The sequence below is a fragment of the Salvelinus alpinus genome, chromosome 6 (assembly GCF_045679555.1).
Source record: "Salvelinus alpinus chromosome 6, SLU_Salpinus.1, whole genome shotgun sequence".
In the NCBI taxonomy this organism is placed as follows: Eukaryota; Metazoa; Chordata; class Actinopteri; order Salmoniformes; family Salmonidae; genus Salvelinus; species Salvelinus alpinus.
The window spans coordinates 67,654,564-67,675,019 of NC_092091.1; the positions used below are offsets into that span (position 1 = coordinate 67,654,564).

Below are 20,456 nucleotides of genomic sequence, written 5' to 3' on the forward strand. Positions count from 1 at the left end.
ACTGTATAGGATGTCTTGGGAACAACACTTAAAGGTTTTCCTTGTGCATATGTTGTCGAGTGTTTTCTGCTGCATTAAACATGAATGCTTTGTATGATGATATTCTAAACCTTTTCAAATATCATCCCATGCAGCGAAAAATAGAATAGAAGCTTGTTAACCCCAAGGTGTGAGGGGTTGTGGTATGGTGATATACCAGGGCCCCTGAACACAGGAATAGAGTGGAGGGGAGGAAGAGGACATTACGTTACTGACCTTGGCTGTGGGTATTCTCTGGTAGCCTGTCTGTCAGGCCACAGTATGATAAGAGAGATGTATGTCATGGTTCATTAGCATTGGACCTGGCCCTTCTGAAAGACCCCACTGTTCACATGAAGCACAATGTGAAATTACCATGGCGATCGCAGACGATATAGCCTATCAGAGCACCAAGTTGACTTCAAAGTGTCTCCGAAACTAATGGGGCAGGTTACCTGCCTACTTATACCTCATAATATCTGACCATGAAAATACCCTGAGGAAAACTTTATGTATGTGATATTTTAAAACTCTTGTTACTTTGTTTTTTGCATTTCATATTTAACTGATCATGTTAACTGACTAAATGGGATTTTTGGGGGTTTTCTATTTTGGTTGGAATGTAGTTCAATAACCGTAGTTCATGTAACCTGACCCTGGTTACCCAATAGAGGGCACTATCATCAGTGTTCCATAGGGTCATTGCCTTGCTCTTGAAACGCTCCTGTTCAGTGTTTGATCATGTTTAATGCACAATGAAAGTCAACCTCTGAATCAGCACTGGTGTTTGAATCTGAAATATTTAAGGTAAAACTCCACAAAATCATCACATCCTCCTTAATCTAAGACCCATTCAAAATAAATACGCATTAATCAAACTGTGCCTTTATGTAAGGAGGTCTATTATCAATGTGTTTAGACCAGGGGTTCTTAAACTTTTTCAGCTCGAGACCCAAATGAGAAATTGATGTTGCTCCCGTGACCAAAATCGTCCTCCATCAACCCAAATTAAGAAGAAATAGTGTGTGATTATTTTCATAACCCTTCTCTCACATACATGCCCAGGGCCCACTTTGGGTCCCGACCCACATTAAAGCCAATTCTGCATGTGTTGTCTTGAAAACCTGGACACAGCATTTTTGGAGGTCTTCAACTGATGATTTAGGTTTCTTTTGGAGAGGGGGAGTTGTTTAGGTAGTTTGTTGTGGGGCAGAGGAGGATGGGGGTCTGAGACAGGGAAGGCTGGCGGGGTATAGAGGAGGAGGGAAGGCTGGGAGGGGATAGGCAGGGGGGTAAGAGAGAGGGGAGGGAGGGGATAGGCAGTGGGAAGAGAGCGGGGAGGGAGGGGATAGGCAAGGGGGAGAGGGGGGGGGGTAGGCAAGGGTACTGGAGGGGCTGTCCAATGTGCTTTCTTAAATTAGCTGTTGGGGGCAGGAGGCATTCTCTCCGTGTTGTCAGAGGGAGGAGTCTGGGGGCGCTGTCACTGTCTACTGCTTCAGTATTACCTGCACCATAAGATCAACTACACTTTCCTGTGTGAGTGTGTGTGTGGACAGAGAGAGAGAAAGAGGGAGCAGAGAGAGAGAACAAGAGACCCAAGCTTCAACTTTTCAACTGCCAGAGTGGAGTTGACTTTTTCTCATCTTTTTTCTTCTCTGGAGAGATTTGATTTGAAGGACATTTATTTCTGCTGAGTTATACAAAGTTGCAGGGCAACTGGCAGTGGACATGGCTGGTTGTCTGCAAAGGACAGGACTTTGTAAAGGGCAGGCACGTTTGTTGAGATGCCTCTTTGTGCTTTTCACTCTTGTCTTTTGCTTTTCTTCTGTGGACGCGGAGCCCCACCAATTCGATTCGTCTTTCCTTTACCGACAACGACAAGGACATAATGCTGACAGCATCATTGTGGCCAACAATGGCCTCCGTGTTCCCTTCGGGAAGTCTGTGTACCTGGACCCTGTCAATGACCTGCTGACTGAGGTGCAGCCCGGAGACCGCTGCTCCATCACGGTCCTGGAGAATGACCCACTGGCCCAAAAACCCGGAATGCTTAGCCCTAAGAAGTTCCCCTGTGCGTTTGGCGGTGATGAGGTGAAATACACTCATTTTGGCTCCCGGAGCCCCAGTAAAGACAGGGTGAAGCTGCAGCTACGCTACGACTCCCAGACGGACACGGTGGTCATCCCCTTCATGCTGGAGGTGGAGGTGGTCTTCCAGCAGCTGGAGGTCCTCACCAGGAACATGCCCCTGGCTGTGGACAAGCTCAACAGCAACAGCAACCCCATCGACAAAAAGGGCCTGGACTTTTCCTTTGAGGATGGTGTCACTCAGTGCAAGGTCGCCACGCTGGTCGGCGCCGGCGGTCTCCCCAGGTATGGCACCCTTTTAAATAATTCCACTAATGGCCAGATGATGGACTGTGATGAGTTTCTTAAGCAAGGCATTCGCTACAAGCACACATCCACCACCAACTCTCCTAACAGAGACTATATCCCCATGTTGGTAGAGCTGCAGGATAATGAGGGAAACACCATTATGCAGGAGCATTTCCAGATCATGGTTAGAATCAGAGAGGGTACAGAGAACACCCCTCCTAAGCCTAGTTTTGTTGCTATGATGATGATGGAGATTGATCAGTTTGTGATGACAGCTATCACCAGTGATATGTTGGCTGCCGAGGATGTTGAATCTGATCCAGACGACTTAATCTTTAACATTACTTCCCCCCTGGGCCATCAGCAAGGCTACATCATCAGTACAGATGATCAGAACCTCCCCATCACCTCGTTCTACCAGAGAGACATTAAAGATTTGAAGATAGCCTATAAGCCTCCGTCCGAGGATTCAGAAGTAGAGAGGATTTTCCAGCTCGAGTTTGAAATTGTAGATACAGAGGGCGCCGTCTCTGATACGTTTGCCTTTATGATTGTGGTGAAGCCTATGAATACTCTTGCTCCCGTAGCAACCAAGAACACAGGGCAGCTTTTGTTTGAGGGCCAGTCCAGAACTCTCTCCAGCTCTCACAACTTAGAGATCAGTGATGAAGATAACCTGGACAATGTGAAAATCACAGTGGTGGACGGCTTGAAGCACGGCGAGCTGGCGGTGCTCGGCGCGCGCAGGAAATTCTTCACACCTGCCGATTTAGATGCCGGCATCGTGGTTTACCAGCACGACGGCAGCGACACCTACAGCGACAACATCATTTTTAGAATGACTGATGGCAGCAATGAGGTCGAGTTTTTGTTCCCTATCACTATAGCCCCCACTGACGATGAACCCCCTATTATCAATGCAAACACCGGCCTGGTGCTTTTCAAGAATGAAATCATGCAGATTTCCCCCTTCATTCTGAGCGCCACGGACATAGACTCAGAGGATTCTACCATTAAATTCATCCTTGAGGCCCCGTACTCCACTGTAGGGGAGCTTATCCTCAGACAAGTGGAGCCTCCCTCTAACCCCTCTCTCTGGAAGTTCAGTGAGACAGATGAGATGTTTGAACAGGTGGTGACCGAATGTTTCCAGCAGGACATTCTAGATGGGAAGCTCTTCTACCGCCACATTGGGCCTCACAGCACCACCACTGTGATGGATCAGTTTGTGTTCCGCGTCCAAGACGACAATAACCCACCAAACCAGTCCGGTGAGCATACCTTCACCATTAAAATCCACCCGGTGGATGACCTCCCACCAGAGCTCTACCCAGGGACCACGCTTCACATGACAGTGCAAGAGTATGAGCTGACTCACTTCAAGAAGACGTTTTTGCGTTACACAGATTTGGACTCGGATGACAGGGATCTGAAATACACCGTCATCAAGCCCCCCACTGACACAGACGAGAACAATCCGGCCCCCCTGGGTGACATTGTTCTGACTGACAGTCCCGACTCTGTGATCAGTGAGTTCACACAGGCGCAGGTCAACCACCACAAAGTGGCCTACAAGCCTCCAGACCAGGAACTGGGCATCACTCCAAAAGTCCTTCAGTTCACATTCATTGTGGAGGATACTGCTGGGAATACAGTAGATGGACTATTCACTATTTTCTTACAGCCCGTTGACAACAAGCCTCCCTTTATCACCAACACTGGTTTCACTTGCCAGGAGAGAAGCACGTACATCATCACTAAGAAGGAGCTCGATGCCACAGACCAGGACACAGAATATGAAAATATTCTATTCACTGTGACCCAGATTCCTCGCTATGGGCAGTTGCAGTATTTAGGGATCGATATGTCGAACAGTGAGACATTTGTCCTGGATGACATCGAAAATGGCCATATTGCCTACATCCATGGCGGGGAGGAAAGCCTCAGTGACGTTATCAAGTGTGACGTCAGCGACGGCTTCCATGAGGTACCTATCATCATCAAGATCTCCATTAACCCAGTTGATGACAAGACCCCCACCATCATGCTCCCTGCTGGCCTTCTAGGGGCATCCATCGATGTCCTGGAGAACGGGGCAACTGAAATCACCAGCAACGTCATCCAGGGCCATGACGAAGACACTGACGACCTCATGCTGACCTTCATCGTTGAGGAGCCCCCCAGGCTCGGTGAGATCCTGGTGAGCGGTGCCCGCGCCGAGAGGTTCACCCAACAGGACATCATCAACGGCGTGGTGATGTATGCCCACACTAGTGGTGAGATCGGCTCCTTCAAAGAGCATGACTCCTTCAACCTCACCATCTCCGACATGTCCGATGAATGGGTCGTCGGGGGCAACAAGGTACAAGGAGTCCGGGTGCTCGTCACCATCCTGCCCGTCGACAGCATCCCACCCATCGTCAGCGTCGGGGAGCAGTTTGTGGTGATAGAAGGGGAGAAGAACGTCATTACTCTGGATCACGTTATGACTGAGGATATGGACACAGACAACAATGACATCCTGTGCACCGTTATTGTCCAATCAACATCCGGGTACGTGGAGAATATCTCCCCAGCTCCAGGTTCTGAGAAGTCCAGAGCAGGCACCGCCATCACCGCCTTCAGCTTCAAAGATGTCTTCCTCGGTCATATCTACTATGTCCAGAGCATCCACAAAGGTGTGGAGCCTGTGGAAGACAGGTTCACCTTCCGTTGCTCCGACGGCATCAACTTCTCTGATCGCCACTTTTTCCCCATCGTCATCATCCCTGCCAATGATGAGAAACCAGAGATCTTCATCCGTGAGTTTGTCGTGATGGAGGGCATGAGTCTGGTCATCGACACACCCATCCTGAATGCGGCCGATGCAGATATTCCAGGGGACGAACTGGAGTTTGAGATCATAAAGAACCCCAAGCATGGCAAGATAGTTCAGCAGCTTACAACGGGAACAGTCCCTGTTGTCAGGTTCTCATTGGAACAGATCAATGAGGCCTCCAACATCATCTACGAACACGACGACTCAGAGACCAAAGAAGACAGCTTCGAAGTTAGGCTCACAGACGGGAAACACACAGTGGAGAAGAAGATTCTCATCATGGTGATTCCTGTCGATGACGAGACACCGAGAATGGCCATCAATGACGGACTGGAGGTTGAGATTGGAGAAACCAAAATAATCAACAACAGAGTCATGAAGGCTACTGATCTGGACTCGGAAGACAAAGAGCTCATCTACGTTGTGCGCTACGGCCCAAGCCAAGGCTATCTCCAGCGTATCACCAAGTTCGGACACGTTGTGGGCAACATCACCCTCGACATGAACTTCACCCAAGACGAAGTCGACAAAAACCTGATCCAGTATGTGCATACGGGCCAGGAGGGTGTCCGTGACCTGCTTAAGTTCGACGTTACTGACGGCATTAACCCCCTTATCGACCGATACTTCTACATCAACATCGGAAGCATCGACATGGTTTTCCCCGATGTCATCAACAAAGGCGTGACCCTAAAAGAAGGGGGCAAAGTGACTCTCACCACTGACCTGCTCAGCACCACTGACATCAACAGCCCGGATGAGTTCCTCAGCTTTAGCATCACACGTGCCCCTAGCAGAGGCCATCTTGAATGCACTGACCTCCCAGGTGTGCCCATCTCCACCTTCACCCAGCTGCAGCTGGCCGGCAACAAGATCTACTACATCCACACCTCAGACGATGAGATGAAGATGGATAGCTTTGAGTTCGAGGTGACGGACGGCTACAACCCGGTCTTCCGCACCTTCAGAGTGTCCATCACTGACGTGGACAACAAGAAACCTGTCCTGAGCGTCCACAAGCTGCTGTTGGGAGAGGGCGAAAACAAGCTCATCACCCCATTCGAGTTGACCGTGGAGGACCGTGACACCCCAGACAACCTGCTGCGCTTTGTGGTCACCCAGGTGCCAGTTCATGGCCAGTTGCTGTTCAACGGCACCCAGCCAATCAACACCTTCACCAAGCAGGACCTGAACGAGAACCTCATCACCTACAAGCACGATGGCACCGAGTCCAACGAGGACAGCTTCTCGTTCACCGTCACCGACGGCACACACAACGACTTCTACGTATTCCCTGATACCGTGTACGAGACACGTAAGCCTCAGATGATGACCATTCACATCAGCACTATTGACAATGGGGTCCCCCAGATCGTGGTCAACAAGGCTGCCCCGTCCCTAAGGGTTCTGCATAGCGGCCACCTTGGCTTCCTGATCACCAGCAAGGCCCTGAAGTCCGAGGATCGAGACAGTCCTCACAAAGTCCTCAAGTACACCGTGGCCGAGGCCCCACAGCACGGCTTCATCATGAACACCGCCCTGGGCAATGACAGCATCAAGGCCTTCACACAAGGTAAGACTAGCATTTAATATTACATATATAAACATTTAAAACACAATTGAGGAAAAAGTGAACGAACATTCAAAACAATTAAAATCTGACAAATGTACTTTTTTTTCATTTGTATTTTAAATTGATTTAAGTTCTGTACTTTGGGAAAATTCTGTTTACAATATCAGTAAGACCAGTATTCACACTCCTGCCAGAATCAGTATTGTAATGCCTTTGTCTTTGACATAATCTAAAGTGATGCCTGAGGGCTGTAAGTAACCTTCAGCAGAAAGTGGAGTAATCATCTCAGATGTTCTAAAGAATGTAGAGATTCTCCTCCTTACATTTCCAATTCACCCTTTCATGTCATCAGCTGATATCGACGAAATGAAGATTTGCTACGTGCTGCTTGATGGTAGCAACGCCACAAGTGATATCTTCTACTTCACAGTAGAGGATAAAGGTAAGACCCTCTTTTTTAATATTTGAACCTCATGCTCATTGACGTTGTCGTGTCCCATTACTGCAGACTTATATCACATGGCCTGTAGGCGTTCTTTTCGGCTTCAGCCTTCTTTTAAGATTGAATGTCTCTTTGAGATTGAATCTTCCTGCTCTCTGTCAATCTCCAAAGTGTTTGCATCACAAAGACTTAAACGCAGTTCGCCATGACTGACAGCTAGCACAGAGCCCCTTCTCTCTCCCCGCCCCACTGCTGAGGGTGGCAGGTTTAAAGGAGGTTTAAAGAAGAGGTGGAAGAGGTCAGTGGGGACATGGGCCCAACAGTGTCCCTGGGTGTGTTAGTAGTGAAAGAGATGGAACACCCGGCAATTAAAAAAGCTCTGAACTTTATTGTATCATGAACAATGGGGGTTTTCCTTTGTGGTTTTTGTCCTGGGTTTCCTTCAGTGTTTGAAGTGATAGCATGAAACCAAATTTGCCACCTTCAATGCCTCCAAGGCATTCCAAGTATTCATCAAACCATATGTCCGTTTTTATGAAAATCGATCCTAGATAAGTGAGAATAGCATGAGCCTTTGACCCTGTGTGTAGAGGAAACTACTAATTTTGAACAGCAGTTTTGTAAGGATCAAGGTGACTGTTAAGGTCCTGACCTGCTTCATTGCTTCTCTGGGTTAGTGGAACAGAAACGTGTGGCTTCTCAGACACACGTAACTATTTCATAGTGAAGTTAGCAAGTTTTGCATCACAATCCAAAATTCTCATGGAATCGTTTTAAGTGCTTCTATTTTTTGGATTCTATTTTCTGTTTGACTTGTCATCACCATCTGATATGGTCTTCTGCGTTTTGCTGCCAGAACCATTCCTTACCTTCTCTAGGGATCCTTTGCTTGGGAGGCTTTGGATTTCAGTAGCTGTGTGTATTTATATTCCCCTGGAAATTAACTTTTGGTCCGATGTCATATGAACCGTACCTTACTGTATTTCATAACTATCCACACAGGTTGCATTTCTATCCTGACAATCCTATTGGTGTTTTCAGTATACAGTAATTAATATGCATGATTAGGATGTTAGTGTTTATATAACGTAGCTTTTCTATCGTATTGTCGGTAGATTTCAACTGTTGGAGTAAAGCATGTATATCCTAAAATATGTTTTTGGTACCAAAGTATATTCTACATATTCTACACATTTGCGTATCACACACAGGCTGTAGAGTTTGGAAATGAATCAATTGTTGGATATTCGTTTGCGCTTTGTTATGGTTCACTTCGTCCAAAGTACCATTATGGACCTACTTTAACTGCATCACGGACATAAACAGCGAATGCAAAGCAAAGTAACAAAATATAGCAGGTGGGGATGGGGGCATGCGTTGCTATTTTAACATCAGCTGTAAATGCTTAACACATTCTGAGCTTTTGAAATGCATCCCTCCTTGACACACTGTAAGAAAAGTTTGGGCTATTTTTATGCTGGATTGAGGACTAGCTAGCTAGCACAATATCATCATCGTCGTCATCACCATGGTTGTTGGCCAAGGAGGGTTTAGGTGTCATGGCCTTTTGGTCAATTCCTCTTGTTGTTTTCACCAAGTTTAACCCCTCCTAAGTTAACCCTTTCATCTTCATGTTAGCATTCACTCCCAGTAATTAACTCTCCTGTTAGGACAGAGAATTGGCTGTGAGAACAGAGTGGGAGAAAGGTTGTTAACTAGTTTCTGAAGATATTGCACAACAAGGAATTCTTTTCCCATACTGTCCCGATCCACACATGCTGAAATACTGAGACTTATTTTCTTAATTATTTATATTTTTTAATGCATGTGTCTTCCCAAAGTTTCCATATGTTTTGGATGGACACGTCCTCTTACTCTGCCAAAGCAGAACATGCTCAATTCCAGATGGCCATAAATGGCTGTCGCTCTCAGACAGTATAGCCTTAATGGATAATAGGGCTTTCTTTCTCAGGGCTGTCTGTAATTGAGGGTCTGGCTACAACAGGAAGGGGACACAAAGGCTTCAATTAGCTCCACAAACCCCTGTGTTTGTAGTGTAGTTTGTCCCACTGTCCTGTTTGAGATTCTAGCCAGCACATCTGAACCAGGTGCAGGGTTGGCTCTATACCTCTCTGCCATCTGTCTAATGGGACTTTGTTTCTGTCTGACTACGTTTAACATGTGCAGAGCACTGAGTCAGGGCTGGTAGGACACACACCACACACACACACACCGAGTAACATCAAATAAAGGCATGAAAAGGGAACAATTGCCTGAGTCTGTTACTGGCATGTAGGAGCAAGTTGACACAGCATTCTGTTGGTCAGCGAATATGCACATAAACGTTTATTTTTATTTTTATGTGTGTGAGAAACACCGCTGGACGTTCTAGATTCTGTAGAATAAATGTTTGCAGCAGAAGTGACCATGAACAATACCTTAAAAGTAATACTATTTACACCCTAAATGTGCAAAATCCACATAGAAAATAGTCAAAATGGCTGCATTGTCTCCCTGTAGAGTTTTATTGCTGTATTGAAACAACATGTCATAAATAATGTGTTATTGGTAAGAAGAGAAAGAGCGAGAGGTCAGGGTATTTCCCCTGGGTGTTGGTCAGGAGTGGGTGTTGGCCGGCCCTAGCCTTTTGGGGGCCCTATGAGAGAGTGTAGAGACGTATTTTAGTTTTCAAGTTAATTTCCTGCAATTCTACACATTTGCCATTATTCGGCCATGATTACAACAAGTTTAAATATTTGACTGGACTAACTTACCAATCTAAAAATTGTTAGCTGCCATGGGCTAAATGAGTGACTGTCAGTGACTGACATAATGAGAAAAAACTGCTCATGCACAACCAAATGTCGAAATTGCACCTTGTGTATTCTACTATTCTTACTCTCAATAGTATGTTGAGACCCTGACTGAATTCCTTTGAATTAAGCTCTCCCCTCGTCCCTCACCTTGAGGGGAATGTAGTGATATAGCGTAGCATAGTGTTAGCATAACCTTTATGTGTGAAGTGGTGATGTAGCGTTAGCATACCTCAAGACAAAGGAGATGATTGTGGACTACAGGAAAAAGAGGGCCGAGCACGCCCCCATTCTCATCGACGGGGTTGCAGTGGAGCAGGTTGAGAGCTTCAAGTTCCTTGGTGTCCACATCACCAACAAACTAACATGGTCCAAGCACACCAAGACAGTCGTGAAGCGGGCACGACAAAACCTATTCCCCCTCAGGAGACTGAAAAGATTTGGCATGGGTAATAAGATCCTCAAAAGGTTCTACAGCTGCACCATCGAGAGCATCCTGACTGGTTGCATCACTGCCTGGTATGGCAACTGCTCGGCCTCCGACCGCAAGGCACTACAGAGGGTAGTGCGAACGGCCCAGTACATCACTTGGGCCAAGCTTCCTGCCATCCAGGACCTCTATACCAGGCGGTGTCAGAGGAAGGCCCTAAAAATTGCCAAAGACTCCAGCCACCCTAGTCATGGACTGTTCTCTCTGCTACCGCACGGCAAACGGTACCAGAGCGCCAAGTCTAGGTCCAAGAGGCTTCTGAACAGCTTCTACCCCTAAGCCACAAGACTCCTGAACATCTAGTCAAATGGCTACCCAGACTATTTGCATTGACCTCGCTCTCCATACCACTGCCACTCTCTGTTGTCATCTATGCATAGTCACTTTAATAACTCTACCTACATGTACATACTACCTCAACTAACCGGTGCCCCCGCACATTGACTCTGTACAGGCATCCCCCTGTATATATTGTTATTTTTTACTGCTGTTCTTTAATTACTTTTTATCTCTTATTGTTATCTGTATTTTTTGAAATTGCACTGTTGGTTAGGGGCTCATAAGTAAGCATTTCACTGTAAGGTCTACACCTGTTGTATTCGGCGCATGTGACTAATACAATTTGATTTGATTTGCTGGAGCGGTGTCACCCTGGCTACACCACAGCTGCCCAGGCCTTCCTGGGGCAAGTGGGCACATCTGTTGATTGGGGTTCTGACAAGGAGAGCCAGGCAGACTGAACTGGGTCCAGGCAGGCTGCACTGGGTCCAGGCAGGCTGAACTGGGTCCAGGCAGGCTGTACTGGGTCCAGGCAGGCTCAACTGGGTCCAGGCAGGCTCAACTGGGTCCAGGCAGGCTGAACTGGGTCCAGGCAGGCTGTACTGGGTCCAGGCAGGATGAACTGGGTCCAGGCAGGCTGAACTGGGTCCAGGCAGGCTGAACTGGGTCCAGGCAGGATGAACTGGGTCCAGGCAGGGTGGCGGTGGCTCTGGTCCTGGGTGTTTTGGAGGGAGAGACCAGAAGAGAGAGGGGGTTCAGCTGAGTCAGATACTGTGTGAAATGCAGTATACAGTATACTTTTACTCTATGTGGTACCACACCTTTTACACTTTCTAGCTGCACACCAAAATGAATACGGAAGTGTCATTACTGAGTTGAATCCTTTCATCATTCAGATGAACATGTTTCCAATGAGGAAATAGACCTGCAGATACATTGATAGTTGCAGCTGTCTTTAACCTTTTACTGCAGTGGGCTAAAGTTGCAGCTGTCTTTAACCTTTTAGGGTCATACAGAGTGTTTCTGGGTAGTCTTAAACAAATCTACTTTGAAACAAAAGTATACACCTCACACACATGGTTATGGGCTTAAAAAAAAGAAGACACCTGTACCATGTCAGATATAGAGTTGAAATGTATTACATTTGGAGTTTGCATCTGACTATTGATCTAGTGTCAGCCCTCTGTTCTGTCACAATAACACAACTATTTGACATAGAAACACCGTCATTTCAGTTTATTTGTATTTTTTATGTTTATTAATTATGAAATTATGAAAAGTAGTGCACTATATAGAGATTTGGGTGCCATTTTGGAGGCATCCCATAGCTTTCTAAGGGACAGGCTTGTTAAACACATATCATCACAAACCTGCCTAGCAACACACGACCTCAGCCTCCCAAGCCTCAGCCAATACCTATGTGTAGCAGTCCGGTATGCATCCTCCCTTTTCAATACATACTGTACCTGCCTTTTCTGTACCAGGATATGTGTCAAAGATTAGAAGTCTTGTCAAGCTACACATGAAAAAGAAAAGCACACTCTAGGAGCTCAGATGCAATAATTTAATAACCTAATATCCAACGTTTCGACAGACAAGCTGTCTTCATCAGGGTATAATGACAAACACTGCGGGTCACTAGTTTATATAGTGTCAAAGGACACGCACAGGTGTCTGTAATCATGGCCGGGTGTGGCCTGATATCATTGGTTAATTCTCAGATTTAAAAATAACATATAAAAAACATGAATGGACAGCATACGATCATAGATACAATTTGGCTTCACAGGCCTACAAACATTTACAATGAATAGCAAAATCACAAGAATGGCTTCAGATCAAAGTCTACGTTGAGACCGAAGGGAGCAAGGGTCTTTAAATTAAAGATCCAGGCAGCCTTCGTTTTAAGAATAAATTGTCGAGGTCACCCCCTCTCCAAGGGAGGGTGACATGTTCAATGCCATTATAACATGGGGACGAAATCAAGTGGTTGGCTTCCAAAAGGGGGGGAAGCTACACACACATGTAAGTTACACAGTCTGCATGCGATGGATGGGTACACACTCAATCTCCTTACCTTTAGAGACTTACAGTCTCCATGGTGGAGAGAGTGGTGATGGGGTGAGGAAAGGGTGATGAAAGGGGGAGGAAGGGGGGAGGAAGTATTCCACAGTCCCAGCAGGTGTCGAGAGACACAGAGGCAGCGGCGGCTCTACCCATAGCACGGCTGTGTGTGTGTGTGGGCGTTTAGTGATGACTTCCCAGTGTCTCTGCATTGTTCAAGAAAGGGGTCAGCAGTTGCCACACTGCGGGAAGTCTTGTCTCTTGAAATGGACAGTGGCCACATTCCATGTCCTGGTAGCATATGCTGTCCTTTTTCTGTCAGGACCCCAGAGGGAGGCCCTGCGGAGTGCCTGTTTAACTTTTCACCCTTCGGGGAGATCCGATGGATGGAGGAATGCGTAAATCATCAGTCAGCCCTGAGGAGGAGCAATTAAAACATGTAAATGCATTTTGGAAATGGTTGTTTAGAAACTGATGTCAATGTTATACAACAATAAGCAGACTGACTGAATCATAAGTGACAAACTCAGACAGGTTCCCTTCATTCAAGCCTTAATGTATTATTTGATGAGGGAATACCTTACCCCTTGAGGCCCATAACGACCCAACCAGCCCACTGGTTCTGTTCTGAGGGGAGATTATGAGGGACTCTGATGGATAAGGTGAGCTGAGGTATAGACCTACTCCCTCATCTCCAGGCCTATGGCTATGTAGACATGTCCTCTTCGTTGAGTGATGGACTCAAGGAGGAGTTGTTAGAACGGGTTAGAACGGTTAGGGTTAGGAGGATGGGGTATAATTACATTCACTACACAGATAACTGATTATTGATCTAGTGTCAGCCCTCCTTCCCTGCTGAAAGACACAGCAAAGCCCTGACCTGGAAGGGAGGGAATTCTGCCTCGCTCAAAATGGCCACCGTTGAATGTTTCCTCAACACTGTTTTTCTTATTGTTGGCAATCCCTGTGTGATAATAGGTTTATGACCAGGTGCTTGGATGAAAGGCAGTGTCATTCTATCATAAAAGGCTAGATGTATTTTTCAATGTCCATATAGCCTCTTCAGAATAAACTAGTCTAATGGCACAACTGTTGTTAGCCTCTGAGCTCTATCCCAGTAATGACGTTCAGTGTGTCAGTTGGGGTCCTCTTCGGTCATCCAGGACTGGCTACAGACGAGTGGTCCATCAGGCCAGGGCCTACCCTGCCAGAGGCCAGTAGTAACCCCTTAAACAGAACAATGTCAGACTCGTCCAGACTCGCCCAGACTTCTGAAGGGGTTTTCTTCCTCCTTTGTCTTTTTACCTGTTGAACCAGGAAAAGGCCCATTGAGACCTGGCCAAGAAGGCAGCAGCATCAATACAACATTACAACATTAAAAACATACAGCATCAACAATGCAATACAATCAGCACAACAATATAATACAATCAGCACAACAATACAATACAATCAGCACAACAATACAATACAATCAGCACAACAATACAATACAATCAGCACAACAATACAATACAATCAGCACAACAATACAATACAATCAGCACAACAATACAATACAATCAGCACAACAATACAATACAATCAGCATCAACAATACAATCAGCACAACAATACAATACAATCAGCACAACAATACAATACAATCAGCACAACAATACAATACAATGAGAACAACAATACAATACAATCAGAACAACAATACAATACAATCAGCACAACAATACGATCCAATCAGCACAACAATACAATCAGCACAACAATACAATACAATCAGAACAACAATACAATACAATCAGAACAACAATACAATACAATCAGCACAACAATACAATACAATCAGCACAACTATACGATCCAATCAGCGTAACTATATGATCCAATCAGCACAACAATACGACAACAATTTACACTCCTCCTGAACAAAGTCTTGCATCAGAGTTTTAAGCTTATTCAGGTAGTTAGATAGATATGGGAAGTCTACATCAGAGTTTTAAGCTTATTCGGGTAGTTAGATAGATATGGGAAGTCTACATCAGAGTTTTAAGCTTATTCAGGTAGTTAGATAGATATGGGAAGTCTACATCAGAGTTTTAAGCTTATTCATGTAGTTAGATAGATATGGGAAGTCTACATCAGAGTTTTAAGCTTATTCAGGTAGTTAGATAGATATGGGAAGTCTACATCAGAGTTTTAAGCTTATTCATGTAGTTAGATAGATATGGGAAGTCTACATCAGAGTTTTAAGCTTATTCAGGTAGTTAGATAGATATGGGAAATCTACATCAGAGTTTTAAGCTTATTCAGGTAGTTAGATAGATATGGGAAGTCTACATCAGAGTTTTAAGCTTATTCAGGTAGTTAGATAGATATGGGAAGTCTACATCAGAGTTTTAAGCTTATTCAGGTAGTTAGATAGATATGGTACGTCTACATCAGAGTTTTAAGCTTATTCAGGTAGTTAGATAGACATGGGAAGTCTACATCAGATTTGTTTAAGAGCGCTCGTTAAGAAAATGATAGGCTAGTAGATAGTGAATATTAGCTTCCAGACAAACTCTGCCAAGGTTAATACGTTATGCAAGCGGAGGTCATGCCGTTTTAGTTTTCATAGCAATAGCAATGATAAAAATGTACATATACAGTGGGGAGAACAAGTATTTGATACACTGACGATTTTGCAGGTTTTCCTACTTACAAAGCATGTAGAGGTCTGTAATTTTTATCATAGGTACACTTCAACTGTGAGAGAAGGAATCTAAAACAAAAATCCAGAAAATCACATTGTATGATTTTTAAGTAATTAATTGGCATTTTATTGCATGACATAAGTATTTGATACATCAGAAAAGCAGAACTTAATATTTGGTACAGAAACCTTCGTTTGCAATTACAGAGATCATACGTTTCCTGTAGTTCTTGACCAGGTTTGCACACACTGCAGCAGGGATTTTGGCCCACTCCTCCATACAGACCTTCTCCAGATCCTTCAGGTTTCGGGGCTGTCGCTGGGCAATACGGACTTTCGGCTCCCTCCAAAGATTTTCTATTGGGTTCAGGTCTGGAGACTGGATAGGCCACTCCAGGACCTTGAGATGCTTCTTACGGAGCCACTCCTTAGTTGCCCTGGCTGTGTGTTTCGGGTCGTTGTCATGCTGGAAGACCCAGCCACCACCCATCTTCAATGCTCTTACTGAGGGAAGGAGGTTGTTGGTCAAGATCTCGCGATACATGGCCCCATCCATCCTCTCCTCAATACGGTGCAGTCGTCCTGTCCCCTTTGCAGAAAAGCATCCCCAAAGAATGATGTTTCCACCTCCATGCTTCACGGTTGGGATGGTGTTCTTGGGGTTGTACTCATCCCTCTTCTTCCTCCAAACATGGCGAGTGGAGTTTAGACCAAAAAGCTCTATTTTTGTCTCATCAGACCACATGACCTTCTCCCATTCCTCCTCTGGATCATCCAGAGGGTCATTGGCAAACTTCAGACAGGCCTGGACATGCACTGGCTTGAGCAGTGGGACTTTGCGTGCGCTGCAGGATTTTAATCCATGACGGCGTAGTGTGTTACTAATGGTTTTCTTTGAGACTGTGGTCCCAGCTCTCTTCAGGTCATTGACCAGGTCCTGCCGTGTAGTTCTGGGCTGATCCCTCACATTCCTCATGATCATTGATGCCCCACGAGGTGAGATCTTGCATGGAGCCCCAGACCGAGGGTGATTGACCGTCATCTTGAACTTCTTCCATTTTCTAATAATTGTGCCAACAGTTGTTGCCTTCTCACCAAGCTGCTTGGCTATTGTCCTGTAGCCCATCCCAGCCTTGTACAGGTCTACAATTTATCCCTGATGTCCTTACACAGCTCTCTGGTCTTGGCCATTGTGGAGAGGTTGGAGTCTGTTTGATTGAGTGTGTGGACAGGTGTCTTTTATACAGGTAACGAGTTCAAACAGGTGCAGTTAATACAGGTAATGAGTGGAGAACAGGAGGGCTTCTTAAAGAAAAACTAACAGGTCTGTGAGAGCCGGAATTCTTACTGGTTGGTAGGTGATCAAATACTTATGTCATGCAATAAAATGCAAATTCATTACTTAAAAATCATACAATGTGATTTTCTGGATTTTTGTTTTAGATTCCGTCTCTCACAGTTGAAGTGTACCTATGATAAAAATGACAGACCTCTACATGCTTTGTAAGTAGGAAAACCTGCAAAATCGGCAGTGTATCAAATACTTGTTCTCCCCACTGTATATAGTCATGCTAATTGGTTGTATTTTGAAAATAGCCTCCCTGTGTTGAATAGAGTTGAATCATTCTCGGTTTTATAATCTGGTAGCTTCCCCTTTCACTCCAGGCTCCTGCTGCATGGGGAATGATAGTAGACCAGTGGAAGAGGTTATGCGATCATTCCTGGGAACAAGGAATGTGCTTCCTGCCTTCAAGACTCCCGTCTCCTGCCACACACACAGACATACCTGGAAGGGAAGTTGGAACACTAGTAGACAGGTGTATTGGACTGGGAGAGTTCCAGGACCGGCAGTATCCCCTTTCATAGTCCTCCACAGACCCCACTCACAACCCCCAGAAATCAAAGCCAATACTCAGACAGGAAGGATTGACTGCATTACAGACCCCTGTTCTGTTCCAGAGGCGTAGATTGGCACTTTTTCAGAGGAGGGAAATAGTATTTTTTAGAGAGAGAAAGAGAGAGCGACAGAGAGAGAGCATGTATGATTTTCCATAGTTGTTCCCATGCTTAAACATTTGTTTCCCGAAGGGCTAGTGCACAGCACATAACAGTAATGTAGGTTTGTGTGCTGTTGAGGCAGTGAGAGACAGTGAATGAGGCTTGAGTGGGTCGCGGCCATTTTACACAGCAGGCACCATGACTTCCTAAGTGTGTGTTCGGATCTAACCTGTCAGCCATGTCAACAGCCGGCCAACGATTTACTGTCCCCTGGTGCCAGTTGAAGGTCTACCTTCATGTATACTGTGACTGTGAGGCGGAGGCTTCTTCCTCTCCCTCTCTCTCGCTCTCTCCTTGCCTCCTGACACGAGGCAGATAGATTTATTGGGGTTGGGAGAGTGTTGGGAGAGTGTTGGTGTTATGATGTATGGCCCCTAGAGGTTATTCATATCTGCTTCCATGTGACAAAGCTGTCTGCTGCTCCCCATACTTTCTTTTAAAAGTGTCTTTATATTCTGTACTTTCCATTATATTCTACTCTCTCGCTGTCTGTTTAAAGATGTGTCACTTGCACACTTGTTCTGCACAGATGTAGGGTCTTCATTTGAGCCAGTTTGCTACAGCAGGAAAATAATTATTCAGCAACAGGAAATGTGAATTATTTTTACAATTAATAGACATTTTTGTAGGGGTCGATGCATTTTTTCGCAAGGGAAAATTAAATTACAAATGTCAGAAGCATTTTTCAAACCTCAAATACACAACATGTTTTAAATGTCCTACATCGCAGAAAAGTTATCCTGCAACAGGGTGATCAAATTAAGATCCCACATCTGTATGTCTTCCACTTAAGCTATAACGTCAGTATCTATCCTCTCTTTCATTTATATTTACATTTCTGTCATTTAGCAGATGCACCTCTCCTTTCCTCTCTCTCTTCTTCTCTTCTATCACTCCTTCCCTCAGTTGGTACGTTCTGTTAGGATTCACTAAGAATCTTGACACCACTTAGTCGTTTCATTTAGCTCAGTTGGTAGAGTATGGTTCTTGCAATGCCAGGATAATGGGTTCGATTCCCGGGATCACCCATACATTAAATGTATGCAAGCATGAGTGTAAGTTGCTTTGGATTAAAGTGTCTGCTAAATGGCATGAGTGTGCAAGACATTCTAATATTGAGTTGCACCCCTTTTGCCCTCAGAACAGTGTTCCACAAGGGTACTGGCCCATGCTGACTCTAATGCTTCCCACAGTTGGCTGGATGTCCTCTGGGTGGTGGACCATTCTTGATACAGATGGGAAACTGTTGAGCGTGAAAAACCCAGCAGCGTTGCAGTTCTTGACACACTCAAACCAGTACGCCTGGCACCTACTACCATACCCCATTCAAAGGCACATAAATATTTTGTCTTGCCCATTCACCCTCTGAATGGCACACACACAATCCATGTCTCAATTGTCTCAAGGCTTAAAAATAGTTATTTAACCTGTCTCTTCCCTTTCATCCACACTGATTGAAGTGGCTTTAACAAGTGACATCAATAAGGGATCAAAGCTTTCACCTGGATTCACCTGGTCAGTCTATGTCATGGAAAGAGCAGGTGTTCTTAATGTTTTGTACACTCAGTGTTGTGTATATATATGATTAAATGATTCATTTTGGCCAGTTGCCATGGACAGTTAGGTTAGTTTTCTCCAAAATGATGCAATAAGCGCCAGTGGCACCATTGGGGGTGACCCAGTCTCTCTGTCACCTTGTGATGTGCGGCATGCTGCCTTTCCGACCCAGATCAGGTCACTGTTCTGGAGTCAGTGTTATTTTACAGTACACGGCAGTGGCCAATAGGATCTATTAATATGCCTGGCTCCTCCAATCCAGAATCCCAACCATGGGATCTCCGGAATGCCCCAGAGGAAACTAAGTTGAGCACTCTGGCATTTGAGAATTCACTTTCTGTTCTGTAGCACCAACGTTAAAAAAGGAGAAAGCTGTTGTAATTGAATAAATTGTATAGAAATTCTGATCATACACCTCAATATAATGACTCAATTAATGGACCACATGTGAAATCTATATTCACACAGGTGTTGTTGATGGTTTTAGCTGCAGGGACTGTAATAATAAGGGCAATAGGTAGCCGAGCGGTTAGTGTTGGGCTAGTAACCCAAAGGTCGCTGGTTTGAATTCCTGAACTGACAAGGTGAAAAATCTAGCAATGTGCCCTTGTGCAAGGTACTTAACCCTTATTTGCTCCAGGGGCGCCGTACTACCCTGACCCTGTAAAACAACCACAGGAGGTTGGTGGCACCTTAATTGGGGAGGACGGGCTCATAGTAATGGCTGTAACGGAATTAATGGAATGGTATCCAACTCATCAAACAAATGGTTTCCATGTGTTTGATCCCATTCCAGCCATTAATATGAGCTGTCCTCCCCTCACCAGCCTCCTGTGAAAACAACACATTTCACTGCACCTATCCGGTGTATGTGACAATAAAACATTATTATTATTTTAGTATATATGTGGTTGTTTTGCCTACTTTATTTGATTGCAAATCACTCTGGATAAGGGAGTCTGCTAAATTACTAAAATGTACATTTCTGCAAGTTTATACAGGGCCATGTTGCAGAGTGCAGAGTGCAATGTGACCCAGTATAAATAAAAAGAGGAATGAGGAAATGTAATAATCATGGTCCTCATTCCTGTCACTCAGCGGTACTTACATGGGCGCCGCTTTCTGTTGCTCACCCTTGCATCATTCTCTTCGCTGTCAAAACCTCATTCTGACCAATGATATCCCCCCCCTCCTCTTGAGTCCCACCCACTATCCTAAGTATATCTATGTATGGCTATGAATACTGTAGCAATGTAAATAGGACCTGATGACCTGATGAA

General features: G+C 45.2%; 1 protein-coding gene across 1 annotated transcript in view; it reads left to right on the forward strand.

Annotated features, from left to right (window-relative positions):
- The first annotated feature begins 1,478 nt into the window (after positions 1-1,478).
- frem3 (Fras1 related extracellular matrix 3) overlaps positions 1,479-20,456 on the forward strand; it is a 50,966-nt gene continuing 31,988 nt past the window's right edge. Inside the window, exons 1-2 of the mRNA XM_071407500.1 lie at positions 1,479-6,784; positions 7,137-7,226. Coding sequence (XP_071263601.1) covers positions 1,747-6,784; positions 7,137-7,226 — 5,128 coding nt within the window. The 5' untranslated portion in view covers positions 1,479-1,746. The remainder of the gene's footprint in view (positions 6,785-7,136; positions 7,227-20,456) is intronic.